General features: G+C 40.0%; 1 protein-coding gene across 1 annotated transcript; it reads right to left on the reverse strand.

Moving 5' to 3' along the window:
• Positions 1-306: 306 nt before the first annotated feature.
• Positions 307-24,524, reverse strand: nrde2 (NRDE-2, necessary for RNA interference, domain containing). Its single transcript, XM_028438780.1, has 19 exons — positions 24,408-24,524; positions 18,956-19,061; positions 15,386-15,547; positions 15,160-15,300; positions 14,751-15,025; positions 13,987-14,207; positions 12,901-13,125; positions 12,593-12,782; positions 12,362-12,495; positions 11,485-11,605; positions 10,924-11,099; positions 10,665-10,836; positions 9,799-10,019; positions 9,218-9,707; positions 5,625-6,013; positions 3,371-3,510; positions 3,066-3,207; positions 712-783; positions 307-580 (listed from the first exon to the last, which is right to left on the reverse strand). The coding sequence occupies exons 1-19, from the start codon at positions 24,481-24,483 to the stop codon at positions 455-457; spliced, it is 3,579 nt and encodes a 1,192-aa protein (XP_028294581.1). The 5' UTR covers positions 24,484-24,524; the 3' UTR covers positions 307-454.
• Between the last annotated feature and the right edge of the window lie 587 nt (positions 24,525-25,111).

Below are 25,111 nucleotides of genomic sequence, written 5' to 3' on the forward strand. Positions count from 1 at the left end.
TTTTAAACAGGTCATTGCTGATGGATAGAAATTGTGTTATAATGTAGAGGTAGCAAGTGGAAGTGTAAAGATACATGTTATGCACACGTCTGTAGCAGCTTTCACAAAACAGAAGACATTAAGAAAAAGCTAAACTTGAAAAACTATTCTTCCAAGGGGTTACAATATTGCCCGATATATTTTTAATTATGGAAATATATTGTATAAAGAAAATTACTGTGATTTACAGCACAGGGATGATTAAAGTTCAACCTCTGCCAGGTTAATATTACGGTTATCCCATAATATTACCAAACGAACAGCTCATTACTTCAGAAAATCACATTTTTATTGACAATTATCAGATGAATATGCTTGCTGTCATCTTGTGCTCAGTGTTTTAGCTCCAATATTTGCAATTTTGAGCCCATGTTCTTGTGTGTGTGTGGATTGTTCTTCAAGGAGTTGTGTGTGGTCAGTCTTCCAAAAGTATATCCAACTCCTCCAGAGGCAGCCTCAGACGGATTTCTTTCTCTGTCATCAGATCTACAAACTCCTGCGGGTTCTCTGGAAACAGCTGCACTGCATCCATATACAAACCCTAAGTGCAAAAGGACAACACAAACATGCATGGTTTTTTATTCACATGCAACACAAAGAGAGAAAGAAATAGTTTAAGATTTCAAGTAAATGCAACAAGAACTAGAAAATTGTCATGACATCATGCCTCACCTTCACCCAAGGTATATTCTGTAAGGCTTTGTAGAATATTCCTTTGGCTTTGTCTGTTTTTCCTTCTGACACCTACACACATGTACACAAATATAAATCAAACAGAGTATTTAGAACACATACATAACAGTTTAAGCTGTTCTTACAGTCTGTTAGCTTTAGTACTTTTTAAAACTGTAATCAATATTCGTAAAACAGTTGATGTGTTAAATAATTATCAACTACAAAATATCAATAAGTGTATGGTAGTGATAATACCTGAAATTACAGCTACATAAGAAGGAACTTGTGCAGTGATGTTCAAGATCCAATAAAGATACGATTTCTTTTCATTCTTACATGTGATGAAACACAAGTAAACAATTGAGTGTGTGGGACCACGAACATATTGAGTAGTTCGCTCAAAGGTGGTATCCACTTAGCTCATGATATTTTATTAATATGCTATTTTTATTGGGCTCTGCAATGGGAGTACATAAGGATTTCAACAAAGGTATACTGCCATCATTAAGCCTTTTTCAATGTACTGGTAACATGGCCTCTTTCTCGTCAATATATTGTATTACCTAAATATTTGCCAAGTTTTTATTGGTATAAACAGGACTGCAGGAACAGGGATTAATTTAAACCTGATGCAGCCGGTTGGGAAATTTAACAGTTTTTCAAAGTGGATTAAATAGCCAACATAGCTTTTTCTTCAAATTTCCATTAACTTGCTTACTACGTAATTTACAGTACTAGCATGACACTGGAAGCCATTCAGAACAACCTTTTCGGCCAGAAGTACAAAACTCACTTATAACAGTCAACAATAACTATCAGAAAAATCACGTCACTTATGTTAGCTTCAAGCTACTGTATGTACTGACATTCTTGGGTAATTGCTGCCTAAAGCAGTAAAAGCAGCCATGTTTTTCAAGACCAAATGTTCACACTGCACGCCTTAATGCTCAATTACGATTTTTTGCTCAGATCCAATTTTTGTTTGTTTGTCCGTTCACATGACCATTTCAAATGTAACTTGTATCAGACTCCAGCGTGAACAGCTCCAAACTGACCCGCATGCGCATTGTCAAAGTTTTTGTGCAGTGGTGCCGGAGAATGAATGATCAGGTACAGAGGAGGACGAGGAAAAAGAGGCAAAATGTTTTTTTTTTTGCTTTTTGTGGTGCCGTTTTTCTTTTAAACACAGACCATTTATGATATGAACTTTCAACCTTTGACCTGAACCCGACAGAGCAAAACCAAAACCAACAGGTCCGACAGCCATTAGGTATTTATATCCATGCCAGACCTGAAACCAACAGTTAAAACCTAATTTTTCCTCATACAAATGACATATTTACATTTGTTTTAATGGTAAGCATTGCTTTTATTAACAGACAACTGTTAATGTCAACAGAACAGATCAGCGCACGGGGTAACAAGCGCACGTCAAACACAAGTTTGCAGTGCGTGCAAGAGACAGTGGCTCTATTTAAATAATTCAGGTTTTAAGTATGAGGATAATCCATGTTCTTGTGCAGAAAAAAGATTGGTTCAACAGTGGATGCTCCAAGCCTGTCCCTCTCTGGTTCATGGTGAGCAGAGGACAGCGCACAGCGCAGCACTGCAACAGCTGTTAATAATGACGTCAACACATCAAACGCGCATTACATCTGCCTCGACTGTTCACACTGCAGTCGCATGGCAAAAGGTCGAATATGTATCAGATTTAGGACTACATACGCATCCAAGTGACCGGGCTCGCATTTGAAAAAAAATTGCATTTGGGTCTTTCAGACTGCCATAAAAAAAAATCAGATTTGAGCATTAAGTCCTACAGTGTGAACGTAACCTAAATTCACTCCTGACTTGCTGTAGTCCTGCAGGTTTTCAGATTATCTGCTCTAACTCACCTGATTGTAAGGAAATATTAACTTCTCTGCCTTTTGCAGCGTTAACATGACACCATCTGATTCAGATGTGCATGAGCAGAGAGACATCTAAAACCTGCAGGATTGCGGCCCTCTAGAACAAAGTTTGAACACGCCAAACAATAATCATCATTGGAACCTTGGGTCCGACCTTTGCAGTTTCTGGTTTTCTTGTTGAACCAACCTTGCAGTTTATGGGGGATCAAAACTTGCTATAATTACTAGAAACCACATTGAGGGGCCAATGCCCCAACACGAGTCATGGTTACCTGAATGGTGTCCTCTCAGTAGATGCTTACCCCTGTCTAACTGTGCTACCTTGTCAATCAAACTTAAAGTACATATTGACAATAAAAGCCACTGTACTTGTAAGCCAAACTCTTCTCCAGGTCAGAAGACAGCAGTTATATGATTCTAGGTTTGTTTCTGTAGTCTTACCAGAAAGTAAACGTACATCCTCCAGAGTAATGGACAGTGAGCACCCATCTTTGTTACTGAGGTGCTTTCGAACAATCCACGAATACGGTTGCTGAGGCCATTTTCTGGCAGCATGGGGAGGGCATCATCATGGCAACAGGATCTATGAGCCCAAAAATGAAAAAAAAATATCATATGAAGAGAACTGAAAAATGTGAAGTGAATTTCATTGTACATTAAATGACAAGACATCTATGACCGTGTTACCTAGTGTTGTTGTGACATCATAAATCAAACATCCTCCATCTCAATTTTTGTGCCCTTACCTCTGAGCAGCATCCACTAACTGCTTCCTTTGTTGTTCAGCAACAATAGCAAAGAGGCGTGGCACTATGCTGCTGTTGTCTCTGGACACTGAGTGAAAAAACCTGCGTGCCCTGCCAGCACTATGGTAACGATTCTCCACCTGAAAAACATTGAGACCAAGTAAACAGTCAACCATTGTTCAGAGGATGGGTCTTCAATGTTATTCAAGCACAGAAACCCTAGAGATGAAGCCCTTAATAAACTATCTCTAGTACCATGTATATTTTCACCTGGTTATTGTGCCAGGATATTTAATTTTCACACAAGTTTATAATATATTCCCATTTTTTGTTTTGTTACCATTCATGAACATGTCATCTAATACCATTCCAACACCAACATTGTCAATTGCACAATAACCAAAGGTTTCAGCAATGTTTTTCTGTTTTTTTTTTTTAACCAGAAGACGGCTATTGCCTATTATCACCATTTGACAGTTTTCCAATCATTTTAAGATCATTACTATTTCAGAGGATAGTATCCAGAGTAACTTTCCAGTTAATCCAGAATGCTGCAGCGAGAAAACCTAACGGGTACAAGCAGGAGAGGGCATATTTATCCAGTATTGGCTTCCCTTCATTAGCTTCCTGTAAAATCTAGAATAAAGTTTAAAGTCCTCCTGTTAGCATACAAAGCCCTACGTGATCAAGCTCCTGTAAATCTCAAAGACCTGTTAGTGCCCTATAAGCCTTATCACACTCTCGCTCTGGTTCAGTTCTTACGCATGAGGTCAAAGGTCAATATGTATAAACTCGCCATAGCTGACGGTGTAAACAGTGAGTCTGACAGAGATTTAGATCATTTTTTCTCCATTGGAGCGCTGATTCTTTGAAAAAAAACTTGTGGAAACGTAGTATCGGTCTCAAAGGTAGAAATGCAGAGTTAGCTGCTAAAGCTAACGCTGCACACGAGCTAAAAATTCAGGTTTTTCCTGCTTTTCAACAGTGATCAATCAACTAAACAGTGCTGTTTCACTTATCGGCCTGCCCATCTTGTGCACTTCCTTCAAATTTGTAAAATAGCTTAAGAAAAATAATCATGGACTTGGTTAGTGAATGGTGGAACTCGAAAATTTACCTTTTCAAAGTAAGAACTCATACTGTCCTTTTCACACCTGGTCCCCCCTCGAGTCTGAATATGTGTAATATTAATAATATAAACACTATTAAAACACTAAAGATCACTGGATTAAAATTAAAAAACGCTGTTAGGTTGGAAAGATCAACAGAGTGAACGAGCTTTACGTTTATATCCCTCTCAACCTATAACCCCCCAGGTCGCGCATGCACAGTTCCAGAGTGTGAAAAGGCTTATTGTCCGGGCAGAACACTCTTTCAGTTTGATGGTCTACTGGAAGTTCCAAACATGTCTAGAAGTAGAACAGGAGGCAGAGCGTTCAGCTACCAGGCCCCTCACCTTTGGAACCAGCTCTCAGTCTTTGAACGAGAGGATGCTACTTTTAAGGCTAAAGCATATACCGTATAATAGCGTTAACCTAACCACTTGGAACAAAGCCCTAAACCTAAAAATAGGAACTAAAAACTAAGATTATATAGTAGAACACCAACATTATATTCAAACACAATCCACCATCTACACAGAATCCTCTAATGGGTTGCAATGGTTGCTGTCCAAAAAAACTTCTGACCCTCGTTATACACCCATCACACTGCTTACACACCATTTACACTGATGTCCACACAATACTCATACTCATTCCCCTCACACATAGTTTAGCACCAAGTGTTTCCATGCAGGCGGACCTAATACTGTATCATGTTTTTCTGCAGTCTGTGCCTCCTCCTCGCCCTTCTCTCTCTTTTCTGTTTCAGGTGTCGTGATGTTGGACCTAACAGTTACTGATCTGTGGTTCATGGCTCAACTAGTCTGGGACGCTCTGACGTTCTATCGCTCTCTCCTGTACTGTTGGTCTTTCTGTACACTCACCCCAACCAGTCGAAGCAGATGACTGTCACCTCAGAGATTTTTTGGGTTGTTTCTTTTTTCTTAAGATTTTTATATTTTGACAGCACCTTGATATGATTATTGTTGTAATTTGCATTATATAAATAAAGTTGAAATTAATTATTTGTATATAATGTGTATTTAAAGACAATTTTTCTAACAAAATGTAACAGAGGTTGTAAAAGGGTTTATAAGAATCTCAACTGTCTGAAATAGAAACATTCTGAGGCATATAAAATGTTTATGTACCTGTAAATAAATGCTCCAGAGAGGGGCACTGCTGGAACAGGTTACGAGAGAAGATGTCAGTGTTTCTCTGAGCATTGACAGTGGAAATACACTGACAGTGTTGTGATGCCGCAGAAGACAAGCCTGCTGCACAGCCAGGGCCTCACACTCAGAGGCCAGCCTTCTAATGCTGTGCTGTGGTGCAGAGGTGGAGCTGGGATCAGCTGCAAAGCGGCGTGCTTCACTGCTGCTGCCCTGCTTCTGTTCTAAAGTCAGAGTGTGGTACAGAGCATCCACTCTGTCTCTCGCCTGTGTGTAGACAGCATTTGCAGCTTGGATGTTTACTGTAAGATACTGGAACAGAGCATAACAGCCAACTAGACTCCTCAATCTCAGCACGTCCTCGATACCTAAAAATAATACGAGAGGTCAGTCAAAGAAGCATCTCACTCAAATATGATAACAATTGAAAGACAACAACTGGATACACTTCCATTTCTTTCAAGCTGTGTGGAGTTAGAACTTTGTTGACTGCAACCTTACCTCTTCTTGTCCTAACTCTGAAAGCCTGGTCATTGTTATGTTAGGTGGTACTTTTTTACACCATGTGAAACTCAGTGAATTAAGTTATAAAGCACAATACCTTCTTCTAAAAAAGTTTGCACATTGCCAATCCTAGCTTCCTGTTTTGGCAACAGTCAATGTTCATTACACACTACAGAGTTACTTTATATTTGGATGAACTAATCCTATTATGTCTAGTATACAGAATTTCTCTACGATCCCAAGGTACATCAGTTTCTTTCAACAGGAACTTAAGTACCCAGAAATAACCAATGGACTTTGTGATAATAGCCACACAATAGCAGGTCAATGTTACACCTATAAAATGGTTTAAGCCGCACATCAGTCTTTACCAACCTTTTCTGTCTCGTGTTCCCCCTGAGCCTCTCTTAAAATTAGGAGTAACCCTTGTTTTATTTATATATTGTTTATTTCATTAATGCTGTTTATTATCATTGGGTGGAAAAGCTGCCTGCTGAGCATGTACAGTGTAAAGTGTTTACAAAATTATTAATTATGTTGGAAATAAATTCATAAAGTTTTCCAAGTAAACCCTGCAACAAGCTCAAGTATCTCTAGGGGTACATGTACTGACTTCAGTGTTAGATACTTTTGGAACTTGACGAGGTCCTGTAATGTTGACTAAAATTATTGAGAGATATCGATGCCCCTCAGCATTTGTGGTTGTTGTAAGTAAAGTTACCTCTACTGATCTCAAACTCGTGCAGGTGACTTATTTAATTCAAACTAAAAAGAGTACGTTTAAAAGCTGTTTGGAAAATTGATTAAAACATTAAAGCTCATATCCGGAGTTTCCGAGAAATCTTTTTATGTGTCATTCTTTGAAATGCGAAAAAATGCCAAACTAGTCTTTTACTATGATCTACTGCCAGTGGTCATTCATATACATTAATGTATACAAGTCCCTCCTTCATCCTATAGACCCCTATACAAATAGAAAATCGCACCGTGATCGCCCAGCCAATTGGCTTCGACTCAGGGGCGGGGCTTCAGAAGGGGGCTGGGAGGGTGGCACGCCCCTGGCTCAGGCCCCGGATAGAAGGTAGGACTTAAAGGAGCCGGGCCTCTACCACGGTTCAGGGGAGCTGGAGAAGGCGGGTTCTCTCATGACTTGTGCCCAGAGGCGCCCAGAGTATAGGCACAGTCTGTTTAGCGTCACCCATCATGCAGATTTATACAGGGGTTATATAGACCCACTTCATGTGACGTATGCATACTAAATTAGGTGCATGCGTGCGCATGCTCGGTGCAAAACAACAGAAGCGATCTTGTCAACGTAATCGCTGCTGAGGCGATGGTGCACGGGAGCGGACGGAGCGCTATCTCAGTCTGGATCCAGTAAAAAGTGACCATGAAAAGCAGTAAAAGGACTGATATGTTGATGTGGGACAGTGAGAAGGAGACTTAACGTAGAGATGGAAACTCATTCGTTGAAACTGATCAGAATACGCGGAAATACACAAAAACCTTTGTTAACAGGAGTACAGCAGCCCGCCTAACTGCCCGTTCATAAAAAGCAGTTACAAGCATCTAGAGACTTAATGCTTTTAGGTTTTCTTTCGTATATACACTGGGTTTTTCTATCAGAAATTTTTTAAACCGAGTATGCGACACGTCAGTCTTGTGTCTCATGTTTCATAGGTTGCCCCGCTCATTTTCCAAGTTCAAACTTATTAAAAACCAGTTGAGGAGCACAGTGGGACAGGAGACACTGAGTGGACTTGTCATGTTGTCCATAGAGAATGAGAGAGCAAAGAAAATGGACATACTGAGCATCATGGACGAGTTCTTGGAGCGCAAGGCTCGTCGTATGTCCTGCAAATAGTGGTGAGTAGATCTATAGTATTTCATATTGAAATAGTGTTTGTGAACATGTGGGCCGCTGTGCCAGTTTTACTAAAAGGCTCTGAGTTGAAATGATTAAGTGGGTGTCAAAACTATGCGGTCGCTATCCATGGTGCTGAGATGCTTTGAATTTGTGTTTTATTATTAGTGACCATGTAGCCTAATGTTTTTGTTGTTCTCTTGTTTTGTTATACTTCATGTCCATTTGATGGACTTCAAAATGACAGTCACTCTCCGTGGTGCTGAAGCTTGTAAGCCGCGCTGTTGCGGGCATGTGTATGTTGTAAAATAATGTTATCGTGAGCTTTATTATTTGGGTTTAAAGGGCACAGACATTTGCCACGCCCCTGGCCCAGCTTTGATTTGTTCCAATAGTGCTTCGACTTCCTGTAGCGAAGACTGCCAATCAAAGGGAATGTGTGTGCGTAAACTGTGCACGGAAACAAGGCCGCGCGTCACAACAGCAAACCGGTATCACTCTGAGCATCATAGCATCATGGGGAAGCGCTCCAAAACTCAAAAGCTTCTACTTAAAAAACAAAACAAAAGTCCGGGTACAAAGCTTGTGGATAAACGTCTTTGTGACCGCAATAGAATTTATCTCGGAGCTGCTTTTCAAAGGCGGAGGGACTTGTGGCTTTTAAAAGGTTTCCGAACGGACCCTGATTTGGCGACATTTCTCATGGACAGGTAATAAACATGTTTTATTAGTGAAAAACAATACTACACGTATGTTGGTGTGTTAAACATTGTTGTTATGTTCCACTATGCGCATGCGCAAAAGTAGAGGTGTGACTTCTGGTAGATTGGCAGAGGAAAGGGGGGGAAGTGGAGCTGTTTAGGGCGGGACTTTGGGACATTGGCTTTTAAATTTTCTCGCTCACTTTTCATCCTCCGGGTATCAGCTTTAATGTTTTCTGTACTTTATATTTCCACAAATGTGAGTTTAATTAATACAAAATACGTATTATAAGTATACGTATTGTATGGCTGGAAAATCATTACAACCTCATTTTAAAAAAAACAAATATATTTACTTTTTTTCATTTTTCGCAATTTTGCATGCTGTTAGAAAGCAGACCGAAAACTATTAACTTTTTCAGAAGAATCATTATGGATTACTGTACCGTCAGTATTCTTTTAGTTTTAAGTGTTCTTAAAGTTACTAAATTTTACAAACTAACCTTTTTCTCTGGACTGTAGTCCGCAGAGGTTTTCTAGAGCTGACAGATTGGCAATCAGAGACTGTTCATAGGACCTCCGTGCTTTCAGGATAGAGACTGGAGAGAGAGTCTGGGTTGATGAGGAGAATGAAGAAGTTCCTTCAGTCAGCCTTGTCAGAATGCACACGGCTGGAGATGCGGTCACGTCAATGTGTCGTCCATCTCGCTCTGCTTCTGCTTTCTCCACCTCTAACTGAGACCACAGCAGGCAGAGCTCACAGAGGGCGCGGCTGCTCAGCCCTTTGCTACCGTCCAATGCTGATGCTGTGGATAATACTTTGCGAGCCTCATCCTGGTTCCCCAGCATCCACTCCAGGTGGGCGTACTCTCGCCACAACACCAGAGATGAACGGTTTTCCGGCTCTTTGAGCAGCCGCTTCACCACTTGCTTACTGCGCTTTCCCTGAGTGCGAAGGCACTTTTTGTTGCTGTTGCACAAATATCGCTGAACCTGATATGCATGCAGACACATGATAGAGAGAAAAAATTATAAAATAAATTATATTTTCACTGAGTTTCCAAATTGATAAATCCAGTCCTACCTTCAACTTCTCATACTGGATCCAGCTAAGTGACAGAACGCCTTTGTGGTGGGCAGGAAGGACTGCCAGGATCATATTGAGCACATTGGTGACAAACTTTTCACCCATTTTCCCAAGCCCAGCGCACTTTCGGGCTCCTTGGAGAGTAGTCATGTGGCCTACAGAGTCGGCGCCATGCTCTGGCAGGTCATACCAAGTCAGAGGGTGCTGAGGCTTATTACCTACAGAGTAATAAAACCAGATCAGTTGTAGTTAGGTAAATATTTGCCTGGAATCTGAAGCAGAACTAAGTAACTTGTGCTTAGCGCTCAACCCTAAGGTCCCTTTTGGTTATGTCACTGTCGTAAAAACTGGAAATGTGTGTGATGTTTGTGTGCTGACAAATCCGCTCTGAAAATGGATGGATATTTGTTGGTGTACTGTCTAATGGAGCGCTGGGTTTTGAGTGTGTGTGCGTGTCTGTTGCCGCGATGACAGTGTGTGTGTGATTGCTGTGGGCTGCTGCTGAGCTGTCACTGCCTGGAGTTGCTCCGTTCCTTGGACAAAGGTCTTCTCTGCCTTTTTTGCTGGCTCTGCCATGATATAAGTTTGAGAAAAGTTAATTTGTAGACAACCGTGTGTCATAACCTAGCATTAGTTTGTATTGGGCTGCCGTAAAGCAGTACATCTTGCCACCGGGTCGGAGGCAGGGAAAGTTGCAAGTGCGGTTTCCTGGCCAGAGACAGCAGGGGGAGATGAAAGGCCCCCCAATCACCCCATAAACACTTGTATTACCCTCACAGAGACAATGAGAAGGCTTTATTAAGGTGAAAAAGTTACTTAGTTCTGCTTTAAAGTAGGAATCAGTGTGTGGCATTCTGACTGACCCTGAGTAAGCAGGCAAAGGTTTTCCAGGAGCAGGCCAGGCAGACAAGGAATCCCTGAGAGCACGGGGTCAACCGGCAGACCCAGGAAAGACAAGAAATGAAGGAGAAGACAAAGCTGGAGCTCGGCTGAAGACAGACATATCAGGGATGGACCGATGTCATCAAACAGCACCTAAAGGAGAAGGGAGAAGATACAAGCATGATAGAAGTCATAACTCTCATAACCTAGCTTCCACATGTGACCCAGATAAATAAGCACCTGTCTGTCAGGGTCCTCACAGTCCTCCTCTGATTGGCCCTTAGCTTTGTCGGGCCGCCAAGGCAACCAGTGAGCAAATTCACGAGTTGACTCCACTTGCAGCCACACCCTCCATCTAGGCTGACTCCGGTCCTTCACCTCCTCTTCATCTTCATCCTCCTCCTCCTCTTCTTCTTCTGAGGAAATACACACACAGGTAGATCACGTCTTGGCCTGTAACAAAAGCATCACTATTAAACTACTAAATACATATGAACAAAATCCTATGGGGCACTGTGGGGTGTGGTTAGTCAGTGTGGAAAGTAAGTCAGGGAAAAGCGTCGTCAGGTTGATTAGTTCAGGTGTGGCAACTTAACTAATCAAGCCTTTGCCTTTATCTTGCAGTGAGTGGCTGGAACTAGACAGATTGGGATGGATTTCGCTCCACAGCGCTAAGGAAACTGTGTCATTAAAAACCACCTCGTCTGTGTGTGCCTTCAGAACCCTACCTGGTCAGCAGACCTGTTGTAGGCACTTTATTAAATATTGATTTTTTTTCCTGTGTGTGTGTGTGTTTTTTACCTGCATTTGGCTGCAGCCACCCTCCTCGCTCTTGTTGGTGCATCCAGGTCTTCCAGCCTTTGGCCCCAAACTCACCCACTCTGGCTTCCCCACTGTCCCAGAACGGCTCAAAGAATTCAACCTGAGGGAATATTATTATATTAAGGACAGCATTCAATCTTAGATTAAACTAGTAGTTCCCAAACTTTGTCTGAAATGCCCCTATTGTGTACAGTAGTTCTATCTATTGGGCTTCAAATTAATGTAATAAAAACTACAAACCTCTGCAGTAAACTGTACACTACAAGGTATTAGAAAATGTGAATTGCTATTTAACAAAAATGTAAAATAAATCACCTTATTACTTAAATTATAAACCTCAGCAGCTCCCCCAGAAACGTTAAACTTAGTACCATACTAACCATTGAGTGACTGATAGATTTGAGCACAAGGATTTATTCTCTAAAAAAGAAAATGTGCTGTAATATAACAGGCTTCTTTTATTTCTTGTACCATAGTTTTTAAAATACAGATTTAATGCATACTTTTAATAAATTAAAAAAAACTTATGAGATGATAAAGCCAAAAGTACAAAACTTTTAGTATTAATAATAATGGCTTGAGACTCAAGTTATAGAAACAGTTATTCATTCACATCAGTCATAGTGCCCAGTGGTGGTAAGCTACAATGTAGTTGGCCTGTGGCTGCTACCAACATTCATGCACAATTCATATTCATTATTATGAGGCAATGTGGGTAAAGTGCCTTGCCCAAGGACACAACAACAATGACCGAGACAGAGAGGAATTCCAACGGCAAACATTGCTAACCCTTCGGTTATTTGACGACCCACTCTACCACTGAGCCACAGTGTCTATGATTGTGTGTTGTGTGTACCTGCTGCTTGGTGGTCAGTTTCCGAACACTGTCAGGTTTGAAAAAGGTAAAGTCAATCATGGCTTGAAATAGAGAGACAGCCTTTTCCGAGTGACCTGACTGGCGCAGGAAGTGACACTGCTGGACAAAGATGTCTAGGCAGACACAAAACACCGTGTTTCAGAAGGCACTCAGTACCTGCAGATGTGTGCGAGTTCCTAGACTTTAAAAACTGATTAAAACCTGGTTTACCTAACATCTCCTCCTCTGTCCTGGGCAGAGCAGGATGAGACAGCATACTGCCATCTCTCACTGCACTCAAGGTGCTCAGACACTTCCCGTAGGCAGAGTTCACTTTGGACACAGTGAAGTTACTGAAGTAGCTCTGAGTGAAAAGGAGATACTCTCTCCACAGTGGGGCGCTGTTTGGGTGGAGGAACACCTGCAATGTCAAGGATTTAATTATGCTCATTAGAACATCAGTAATGTTTGGAAAACAGCAGGCAAACATTAACTCCTCACTGGTAGAGGGTACACAGCCTCACACACTGGAAACCCACCAGTTTCTTCCACTCCTTAGCGAGGACTGCAGGCTCCCAGAGCTCCTGGCAGATCCAAAGTCTCTCCAGCTGCAGTTCTATGCAGACAGGGTTGGCGTTGATTGCACGCTCTGCAATGCTGAGCTTTTTCTCCAGGACCACTCTGTACGAAGACCTACGACGTTCAGCTGATTCCCCTCCAGTTTGTTCCTCCTCTCCTCCAAACACAGCAGCATTCAGCTCATCCTGCACAGTTTCAACACATCACAATAGTTGCAGTCCTCCTGCACTAACAGATCTTTGATTGACCACATGACAAGTACACCAAGTCATAGTACATATGCGAATGCAAAAGCTTTAAAAACTAATGCAAGTCTGGGACTTGTTGACAATTAAAACAAATCATATTTGTGCCCTTTGGTCCCCGATTATTTCTATGTAGCACTAAAACTTTCATTTCTCTACTTCATTTCCGCAAAATCTGGCAGTGATGCGTTGAAAAATGAACCCATAATGTGCATTGTGATCCTAAAAGCAGTCAAAGTCATACATTTATCTCCTACAATTGAGTAAATAATTTCATAGAATTTTTTAAATAAGCAATATTACACAAGAGGAAGTGTTGTTGTGCTGAAATATCAGCACTGTGATTATTCTACAAGCACTTTTTATGAGTAAACAATATTGAGCTACAAGAGATTGTTGATTTAATCATTATTTGGCTCCGCTAACACAAATAGCTCCACAACTGGAAGTGAGACAAGGCTGTTGCAAGGCAACACATTAACATTTCCAAACTGACAGTTGACTAACGGCTATTAGAACACCTGAACAATGAAGTGATCATGTCAATAAAAAGTCCCAGTGCTGTTGTTGCTCTATGCTGGCACTCGCAATATGTCTCTTGTCCAATCAAATGACTTGGTCAGAACTAACTGTCGTATAATGTGGTTTACTTTGTTTGCTGGATTTCAAAACTGTAATAAATACACAAGTACACAAACCACACAGTAACTAACACAAACCACCACACATGGTTTAATACCATTTTTAAATGTCATTAAACAGTATGCACGCACATGATAGAGAATGGGGAAAAAAGTCTACCTGGTATCGTATGAACTGAATCCAGAGTTGTGTGTCTGTGGGCTGTTCTCTGAGCTGCCTGTTGAACTCCTCTGTTCTACCAGTCATCAGCCCGAAGCTCTCTCTGTTTGTGTGTGTGTCAGGTATCTGTTGATCCTGCTGCCCTTTGCCCTGTCGCCAGAGTGATGTGGATGAGTCGTATACGTTGAGGGGGTCTACTGAGGAGCGCTGCACACTGTCCCCTAAATTTAAGCAGAACAAACTAATGTAAGGGGTCAAGATAAAAAAAAAAGCAACACATTTTTCATTAGGAGCAACAAATGACCAGGTAATGACTTTGATTCAAATTATATACTACTGTATATGGTGTGAAAAGATTAGAGCGAGGCTGTCTGAGGGGACGAGCATGAAGCACAAAGTTGGCTGCTTGAACCAGATGTAAGTGGAGTTAAAGGGATACTTTGCAAAGTTATTGGAAAATGACATTCTAATTAATCAAGATAGTCTTCTGATATCTGTTGGACCAGATGTACTCGCCTTTGACAGCTCATCCTGGTAAACTACTTTCAACACCCACAGACATCAAATTTTCTGTCTTAAACAGCTTCATTCATTTGATTCATGATACATGGCAACGAAACTGGGGCAGTGGATTCAAACCCAAGTCATTAAGCTAAGACGTAACATTTCTAACCACCACATTGAAGAGCCTGTTATTATTTCATCCAAATTTTAACTCTAATGTGAACATGTCATTATTGAAGAAAGTACATTGACATTCGTACCAGTCTGTCCTCCTTTTCTCTCCCCCTCATTGTCAATCAGGGGGAGGAAGGAGGCGGAGCTGAGAGCGGAGGCCTCGTTGGGAGCAGGGCATCCAGGTAACACCGGCACAGGAAGCTCTGACCTTAGCAGCAGCCGACACACAGTGGAAAAGTATCTGTCTGCAGCTCTTTTACTGTCCCTGCCTTTTTGTTTCTTTTTAGTGTCTGACTCTTCCCAGCTGATCTCCTGTGTGCGAGCATCCACACCCAAAGATGAGCTGCCTTTCCTCTTGTATCTGTAAACAAACCACACTAGCAGATTAACAAGTTTTATTTGACCGAGTCAGGTTAGAGGTTTGTGGCTGAAATGGTTGTTGAGATGGACTGAATTTCATAAAAAGAAGAAAGAAGATTGTAATGTGGACGTCACCTTGCTACGTCTCCTCTGTACAGAGACTTGTAAGTCCAGTTAGCAGGGTCAGGTTTCCGGTCCACACAGAAAGGCTGCTCTGTAGATGACAGGAAATCCTCCAACCAACAGAAACGACTTGCTAACAGAGCATCTTGTTGGCTACGTGAGCAACACCATGGAAAAAGAAAGCATCAGATCAATCACAAACTATATAAATGAGTAACATTTATATATTGGCCTGTACCTTTTTGTCTCTTCCTCCCTTTTAAGATCACTGGGGAAGATGGATGCACTGCTCTCAGAATGCCTCCTACTCTTCTTCTTATGTTTCTTCTTCTTTTTCTTTTCACTCTTCTTCCTTCTGTGTGTTGTGTCTCCACTCTCCTCCTCAGTTGAGTCATAATCTCTGCCAACACAGAGGCGATAAGAATTAGTAGGCACTGATGGACAACGCTTGCAGTACTTTATGCAGAGATTGATTAATTTCTATGTTGAGTTTAAACCTGGGAATATGGTGTTAATATGTATAAAGTGAAATTTTAAAGAGGATTAAAGGATCAAACAATGTTGAAAATATAAAGGCACTGCATAGGGAGGTGCACTATTATTATACTTTATTAAAAATGGTACAAGGTTAAATCCATTCACCATTTTATAAACAGTTAAAAGAGGCTTCCAGTTTAGACAGAGCTTTGAGTTTAAAATCCTTGCTGACTTTAGACCAGTCAACCATCTAATTTCTGACCTGCTTGTTCCTTTTCAGGGACACAAGGTTCTGTTGGTGCTGGCCTCTAGTTGCCACTGGGCGCTAGACTTATTCAAAATAACCATATTTTCTTCCTAAGGAGATTAGATTATGAATCCACCCTTTGGCAAAGGCAGGGCAGTTATCCATTTAAAAACATGTCCATAAACAATACTTTTGTTAGTTTCACTAATTTATCTCATGAATTTAATCTTCCTCAATCCAGTCTGTTCTGATTCTTCATCAAGTCTGCTATTTTCTTAAACATTATGTTAACAGCTTACCATATTTAACACCATCTTCTGAACTAACAGCCTTTAACCCATTTCATCTCTAAAGGGTTAGAGAACTGTGAGCTGAACAGATCATTGAAAAAAATGTAACCCTTTTTTTTTGGATATTTTTTTTTTTCAATATGCTCACACCCAATATTTTGAATACAGTCATAAAATAATTCTGCCAGAAACGTGACTTAAATTGCACAGAGATAATTGGCATCTGTCGCATCTATCTTCCACAGCAGAAAACATTCTAGACATTCTAGCCTTAGAAAAATGAATTCCGTTTATTACTTTAGCCCAAGGTCAGCACAGAGTGTGATTTTGCCAACATTAAAAGTTTACATCTAGTTCTCGCTCCCACACCTCCCGTACTTTTACACCAAGATCTTCCTCAAGTGACAAAAGATGACAATAGATCTTTGAGATTAGTGACTTATGTCTGGGATCAAGCTCAGGTAAGTCTTCCCATGGCTGTTTAGGAGGTAGTAATGGAAAATTACAGAAAATCAAAGTGACACAATGTCTTACCTGAAAAAAGCGGAACTGATGGGTTACAGGCCATTCAAAGTCACTAGAAAGACCTGCATAGCTGTAGAAAACACTATCTTTATAAAAATCACAAAAGCATCTAATCTCTTTATTGTGCCATTGTAAAGCAACAGCATCCTTTCTATGATGGATAAAATAAATTATTTTTAACTAAGGGAGCTTTAGGGAAAGGCGATAAAAATGTAAAAAGACTCCTAAACTGATATCAGATTTGAAGAGTGGATCTAACAACTAAATTTCCTGAAGCCAGAGGGGTTAAGTTAAGAAGATGTAAGTAGAGCGTCAAGAGAAGACAAACTACAAGTTTGTCTTTTAAGTATGCACCATAAAACATCAGGAGACTTAATCCAGTATAATATCTTTTAGATGTGTGCTGAGTAATATAATCGAAAGTCGGGTAAAGCAAGGCCTTCACTAATCCTACATCTGTGTAATAGAGACTTTTATTCCATAAAAAAGTTGAAACACTACTTTCAATATCTTTAAATAACTTTATCAGTAAATAGAGTGGGATACATTGAAACAGAAGAAGCAATCTTGGCAATACATCCATCTTTTTCTGTGTTCCGTCCAATAAGAGATAATGGTGAACAATTTTACACATCTGTTATAGGAAGAATAATTAAGGGTGAAAAATTAGCAGAAATTAAACAGGACTTAGTACGTGTAACATTTATCCATAAGGACTTAAAGCCAGAGGAATTAATTTTGAAAGGAAAATCCGTCTGCTGCAGCTCCGATGCCAAGTCGTTCATTGGGTAACAAACACTTTTAAGCATGTTCATTTTATATCCTGAAAAAGACCCACATCTTTGCAAGATTGTTTGAATGAAAGGAATATTTCTGATCGGGTCATAATTGACAAAGGCTCTATCACCAAGGCAAACAGCAGTGGCGACAGGGGACAACCCTATCTAATTAAAAAATGTAACCCTTTAAAAAAATCAAAACAGATTGGGAAGGTAAGCCATTTTTCGGGGGGGGAGTTTTTTTGCTCAAAAATCCATAATCATCTTATTGGATTGTAATGCATATTTTAATCCAAAGTGTTCTGAGTGGACAGTGAATCTATTGTTCTTCTCCTGGTTGTAAATGAGCTTTAGAAATACAGGAGTGACGCTGGACTTCAGCCAATCAGAGATCTTTCTACGAACAGAGCGAGTCCATGAGCTGTTTTAAACATTACTACTAGTTAATGCGCGTTCTTGATCTGAGAGTAGGGACAGTCCCATGGCATGTCTTCCAGCAGAAGTCTCTAACGCTTTTGGCACAGCGGTTACACGGCAAAGCAAGAGGAAAAAGGAAGATCGAGGTGGAGCAACAGAATAAAGGCACAAACGTGTTTAGGAGGAACGCACTCCGCGGAGTCAGTGTATGCGGCGGTCAGCGCAGTCCGCCCTGAGTCAGAGAGTAATAACAGACTGAATAAATAGCTTATTAAAAACAAGCGGAATGTCTCTGCACCAAATAGCATGTACGACGTTCGCAAGAATTCAGTCAAATGTCTCGGTTCCACCAAGTAAAAAAATGGGGCCCCACATACGGCGTAATGGTCCCCATTTATATATTGGTATTTGTCAATGATTCGGTACCACCAACTGTCGCAATATTTGACTCACAAATAAATGAGAAAATAACTTTAATAGAAATTGTTTTGAATAACCATTTTGTGCTAAAAGTAAAGTAACAATGACTCAAACACTAAATCAATTAAGATGATTGACATGTACTTAATTTCTGACCTCTCATTAATTCCTTCATCTTCTGTACCAACTTATTCTTATTAAGGTCTGCTCACATTCGCCACAAGACAGGGTATAACTTGGACAGGACGAGTCTGTCGCAGGGCCAACACACAGAGACAGACATCATTCACACATGCATTCACTCCTACAAATAATTCTGACACTTAATTCAACCTAACATACATGTTTTTGGTCGTGGAAGGAAACCAGAGTATCAGGATAAAACCCAGTGAAAAACATACAAACTCCAAACAAACAGTTCTCAGTAGTCAAATGCAGGCATGAATACTTTATGTTCTTTATAACTCAATTCTATTTTATATAATTTATTTAAATATAATATTTCTAAAGAGCCAAAGGCACATTCTCAACACAGTTTTTATAAAACACTTTCACAAAGTGCTCAACTCCTCTGCGTTCATCGCCTACCTCCAGGTTTCAACAAGTTTCACCAAAGGAATGAAAAATGTTTTCATATGCAGTGTTGACTGTACCTTGCTTGCCTGTTGTTCAGCTGCTCACTGGTGTTTTCTAAAAATCGACTGTGAAGAGAGAGAGCATCCCCGATCTGAAAACTCTTATTGTTCAGCCAGTCTAAATCTGAAATGAGAGCAGAGCAATATGGATTGTCAATATTCTTTACATGTAGGGCTGGGATAAACAATTCTTTTTCAAACGATTAATCTAGCAATAATTTTTTCGATGCATCGATTAATCTAACGATTCATTTTCACAGTTCGATTCAATTATCGATGATCTCTCCATTAATTGACTAAAAGTAATTCATACATGTTGATTTACATATCTAAAATGAACTCAACTCAAAATTCCAAAATAAAGTTCAAGTAAGAATGTAAAAGTACAAAATAATGCATTCAGAGTGAGAAGTAGCATTAAAATAAACTTTCCTTTTACCTTAAGATGTGTGTGTGTGTGTGTGTGTGTGTGTGTGTGTGTGGTCCTTTAGGAAGTTTAAGGGAAAAATAAAAGGTCAGACTGCAAAGGAAAAACTCCAATAGATGCCTATGTGTACAGCAAACATACATTGTGTTTAATTTACAAAACAAGACGGACTACTAGGGTATCACAGTGGTATGTAAATGTGTTCTCTCATCGCGTGTGCGGCTGCTGATGTCACGGCGGGTGTTTCCTCATTGTCTCATTGACGTGCTGTCATCCGGTCACACCCGGGATAGGATGAGGGTTACAAGGAACAGCTACCTTTGACGAACAAGTGCGTGCCTTCACTGCCTTTCACTTTTTTTTTTGTGCGTCATGGATTACGTCGGCGTGTTGTGCCAGCCCTATTTACATGTCATCTCAAAAAAATTTCAGGACATCTCACTCACTTTGGACTCAAAAAATGGTAATATTTTTACCAATTGTTCTGTGATTATTCAATAGGCACACTGTAAATATTTAGTTTGATCGGATTAATCTTTTTTGAGATATGGACAATTTAGGGAAGTGATGTGTCGTTGGAATGATGCAGAATATAAATTGACCAGAGGGGTATTCCATAAAGCGGGTTATATTCATGTTTAGGCTCAAATGAGGGAAACTCTGAGTATCCCATTCTTCTCTGAGTATATTACCATGGCAACATTGTCCATGAACTAAACCTGGCCGCTGAACACTGTTTCTGAACACTTTAATGAACCTTAACACTCTTCTCTGAAACACATTAGTAAAATCATACACCACAGACGTGCTCACATCATTACTAATGTTGTGTTCTTTTACTTATTTATTTATTTTTTTGTGTGCAAACAGTAGTTTTCTTTATAACATTGTAGATACAGAGCATTAAGTGAAAGTCACTGAGATGTTGATCTACATTAAAACATCTACTGACGTCTGTAGTAAAGTTCTCTGAATACAAACCTGTGGATAATATAAAGGAGGAGATGATAATTTAAATAAATCCACTCGATTGTTGTTTTATATTGTTATACAGTTAAATCTGTAATTCCTGCATCTTTGAAGATATGATGGCGCAGTGACTTGTGACGCTGCTCTTGGAAGAAATGGGTCGCGGGTTCGCATCCCGCTTCAGTGTTTTTTTTAATGACTTTTTTAGGACGTTGAGATGACTCTGGTGACAATATTACATTAAAAATCAATATAAATGATGTGATATAAAGCAGCAGTCACTGTCTCAATATTCAGTGTAACAGGAGGACTCTATGCAGCCATCATATGCTGCTGACACGTCTTCTCAGACACATTTTATTCATATTATTCACCGCTTGTCATGTCACTGAAGCAATAAAGTAATGAAGTGACCAAAAAGTGTAACTAATTATGGGTGATTTAAGCCACTATAGTTACTGAAGACTGAACACATTTAGAACAGGCTCATATTCCTCAAACACCGGCTTATTTCACCCATTACGGTGAATAAATCACTATTTTCCGGGTGGTTGCCATGGCAGCTCGAGTCATCTTCAATCCATTGATGATGGCTTTTTATCGCGCGCGTGCACGTAAGTAACCCAAGATTTACATACTCAGGGTTGATTAACCCACTTCATACCAGCTGTAATGGAATCAGATACCCAGAGTTTCCCATCGCTGGGTATGTTGACCCAGAGTTTATGGATAGACTCAGAGTTTGTTAACCCTCCTTTATGGAATACACCTCAGGAGCCTCCATGCATTTCCACAAATTACACATTGGCCTGTGTAAGACAACCCTCTAGTGGTGAACAAATTCATTACAAGGCCACTCACCCTGCTCTTGCATAGAACTAAGTGAATCTCATTGATTGGTATACACCTGTGACCTCGTATGAATCTAACCAATGAAAATGAACAAGATAAATGTCCTTCCACATTGACGGCTACTACTAGTCAGCCCAGAGTTTAAGCGTCACCTGCTAGCAACAGCAACACGCAATAATCAAGGTGTATGGTTGGCCAAGGCGCTAGCAGTGGTACACTTGTGGATAGCCGAGCTACTAGCATGGCTATGGATAGCAGAGAGGAATCAGATGCAGAGCCCCCTCATGCAGCCTCAGACAGAGAAACAATCTTGCAGAGTTCTGTTCATCCTTTCTCATTAATGGTGTAGAGAGTTGTATTTCAGTTTGATGGGGGATGAATATGTTGTCTTACTGCTATATGTTCAAACAACAAACTGTTGGTAGATTTATTTTTCCAAAAATAAGTTTGGTTTTGCACTGAAAATGCCAGTAGGCTAATTAATTAAATAAATCCGACAAGAGATCATTCTGAACTAAGATGTTTTCTTGTGTGCTAAGGGTTGTGCCAAAATATTAATATGACGATAAATCGCAAGGTTTTGTCTTGCGGTACGTTATGGAATCGCTGGTGCCAAATATAAATATTTATTTATTTATTTAAAATAAAAAATGTTTTCCTTATTACATAAGTTAAGTATAGGGCCCTATAAAATCCACGTTAACGGAATTGCGGATGGAATGAAATAGACAGAATCGGCATGAAATGCGTCACCGTGAGGCAAGGAACATTTTTTGGGGAGGAAATGTTTCTGGGGAACACTCATTAGGTGCACCGCCCTCTCCCTTCCTTCTTGGCTGCATTAAACACCGTCTAAACCACCCGAAACACCGTCTAAACTGCCAAAAAACTACGCAAATCATCACTGACTCCTAAAAAAAAATCCGACCAGTGCCTGCTTAGCTTTGCTGTGCCTGTGAAACTCTGTCCTTTTCTCGTCAAGAGCAGCAGCGCTCTGTGAAAACATGATCAGCTTTAATCAGCTGCACCTGCTCAGAGTGTTTGAACAACATCTCATCAGAGCTACAGAAGATCCGTGGGAAAAGTTGTGTGTTGTTGTGGACGAGATCATCGATGGCAGGGTAATGCACTGACTGAAAGGTTTATTTTTCATATGCAGGGAAATTTTCCAGTTTTCAGAAAACAAGTTCATTGTGCTTGTTAAGCAGCGCTGATGTGTGTCCATGTTTACAGAGAAGTTGATAATAGTAGCACTGAAATTAGTATTTTCTGCATTAATTTTGTTTTTAATGATTTAAAGTTAATTTGCACAAACATTAACAATATTTTGGTGAAGCAATCATTGTTATCAGTGTTCCCTTAAAGAATTAAAGGTATAGAGGAGGATTTTCCCGAAGTTTAGAAAAGAAAGGCCCTCTCCACTTTTTAAAAAAATGCACATGCGCAAAACTCTACCTGCTCTTAAGATGGAACGCCTGTTAAACGTATGCGAGAAAGCGTGCACGAGCCCTGTGCGTGACTTATGCCAGGGCTCGCATTGCTAATCATAGCTTACATTAGGATAAACTTCTCTGCTAATAACTACTAGGTCGATTATTGTCAAATCTGAATCAAACGCATACCACTACGATCCTCTTCCAAGTCCGTTTCCAGTAAGTGATTTGCCCTCTTTATAAACACTTGAAAGTGCGCATGCGCAGCAAGCGAAAACTAGCTAGGGACGAGCACGTATGATGGCCTTACGTCAGAATGATTGACAATTAGGAGAACCAATAGTCTTGATAATCCACCTGGAAGCTAAACATCATCCACAATACCTTTAAACATAACACAAGGACATGACTAGTTGTGGTCAGTGTGTGTTAAGCAGAGCCACTATGCAATATACACTGTGTTTTACTTTAATTTATTTAAATCAATTTAATATCGTATCGCGAGGTACCTGGCGATACCCAGCCCTATTGCGTGCTCACGAAATGTTATTCTTTTTGATTATATAGTATTCCTCAACAGGATAGGCAAAATTCAGAGACAAATTTCACTGTATATGACACTACATTATTATGTTTTTTAAGTGGGCAGGAGTAGGAAGTACATGGCTTCAGCATAAATGTCTGAAGGGGTACGGGACTGCGGAAAAATTTGGGAACCACTGGAATATGGAACATGGGCTAATATCCATATGATTCTGTCAATGATTTTTGCTGTTTTCTGTTGATAGATGCACTTAGTTACTTCCGCTGCCGTGGGTTCGAATCCTGCTTTTGTCATATATTTTTTTTTCATTTGAACATATTTAACATGGAATATTCCACCTTAAAAATACATATACAAAAACAATACATTTTAGGGGTATGTCCTGGGTTAGCGTTAGGGCTAAAATAAAAGGGTTAGCGGGGTAGCTAAAAATAAATAAGAGCTAAAATAAAACTGAGGAACGTCACCTAAACTGGCCAATGAGGAACGCTGCGTACAGATAGACTGGCAGTCTATTGATATGTTTCCGTATCAATAGCCACGGCCTGTAAATTATAAGTAGAAATCTCCTTTTTGGTAAATATTGCTGAGCAGACATTTAGACTATAAACCGTTGCGAGGCAAAGCGTGCTGTTATATTTTTAACGCTAATATCAAATAACTTTGCTTCAAAGCATATAATGGTGTAAAATATTAATATATAAAAGGTTTTTGTTAATTTATATATTGCCACTCTAAATTTAATTGATGAAATGTGTGTCGTAAATATGAAATAGTATAATAATATTATGTACATGTCATACATTAATGTGTATGTACGTATGTATATATTTTTTGATGTGAATGTATAAACTGTATATATAAAACATGTGCGGAATTTATATTGAATGATTATTGTGAAAATAGTAAAACAAGTTTGTTTGTTTTGTTTTTGTTTTGTCTGTGATATTATGTAGAGAATCGGGTTTTGTTGTGATGAAGCTTAGCTTCAACCTACACACTTTCGGCTGAAGAATTGGACAATTGAGTGTTTGTTCTGTACTTGCCGACGTATAATTCTAATTCAAAGCAGAGTAGGAAACACATAGTATACAGCCTTATTCTGGGTAACTGACCTGTTGCTTTTAGCCAAACCACACACACACAGTTATTAGAACAAACTATTAGCTGCTTAGCTTTCTTATCTTCCTGAGAACCGAGGGTCAATGCATCAAAAGGTGAACAGCAAGAAGTTTAGTTATTCACCTTTGGGTGGTTTCTCGAGTTTTTGACCCCCTTCTTCTGCAAACGCTGGAAACAACGCCATGATGACGCCTTGCATAAACAGTCGCAGGAGTGTGACGTCACTCGTCACTACAATGGTTCTTCTTTTTGGATTTTTTAATGGCGGTTGGCATTCAGGACGTTGCATTACCGCCACCTATCGGATAACGAGTGGACCAGGACTAAAAAGGACCCCCGCTCCCAGTAATCCACCATGAATACATGCAGTAAATCACAGGATCACACAGGGCTCTACGTCCTCACTTTGCTGTCACTCCCTAACATTATGTTTACTTTCTCCCATGACAGCTCCTTCAAGTTCAAAAATTGATCTGCCCCTTTCAATTATTACTCTTTTCTGACCACCTGATCTATACAATGAATTACATAAACAATGAAGATTTTTCATTTAGTTTTTTCTGATTTCAGTGTGTCACGGCAAATTTGCGGTTGACCTCATTTGGAGACATGATTTATTGCTCTGGTTGAGTGATGGAGTCCAGGCGAGGCATTGATGATTTTATAAAAAAGGTTTATTATAAAACTAAATAAAAAAGAGTACAAAGATGGACAAAAGTAGTGACCTCCCGGGCGGACGTCCGATGATCGAGTGGCCCACAGTTCTAACTCATCACGTATATTCCCCCGCAGTCCCCCTCCCTCCTCCCCCCAGGAGATAAAGAGGT

Source organism: Gouania willdenowi, chromosome 22 (genome assembly GCF_900634775.1).
Source record: "Gouania willdenowi chromosome 22, fGouWil2.1, whole genome shotgun sequence".
In the NCBI taxonomy this organism is placed as follows: Eukaryota; Metazoa; Chordata; class Actinopteri; order Blenniiformes; family Gobiesocidae; genus Gouania; species Gouania willdenowi.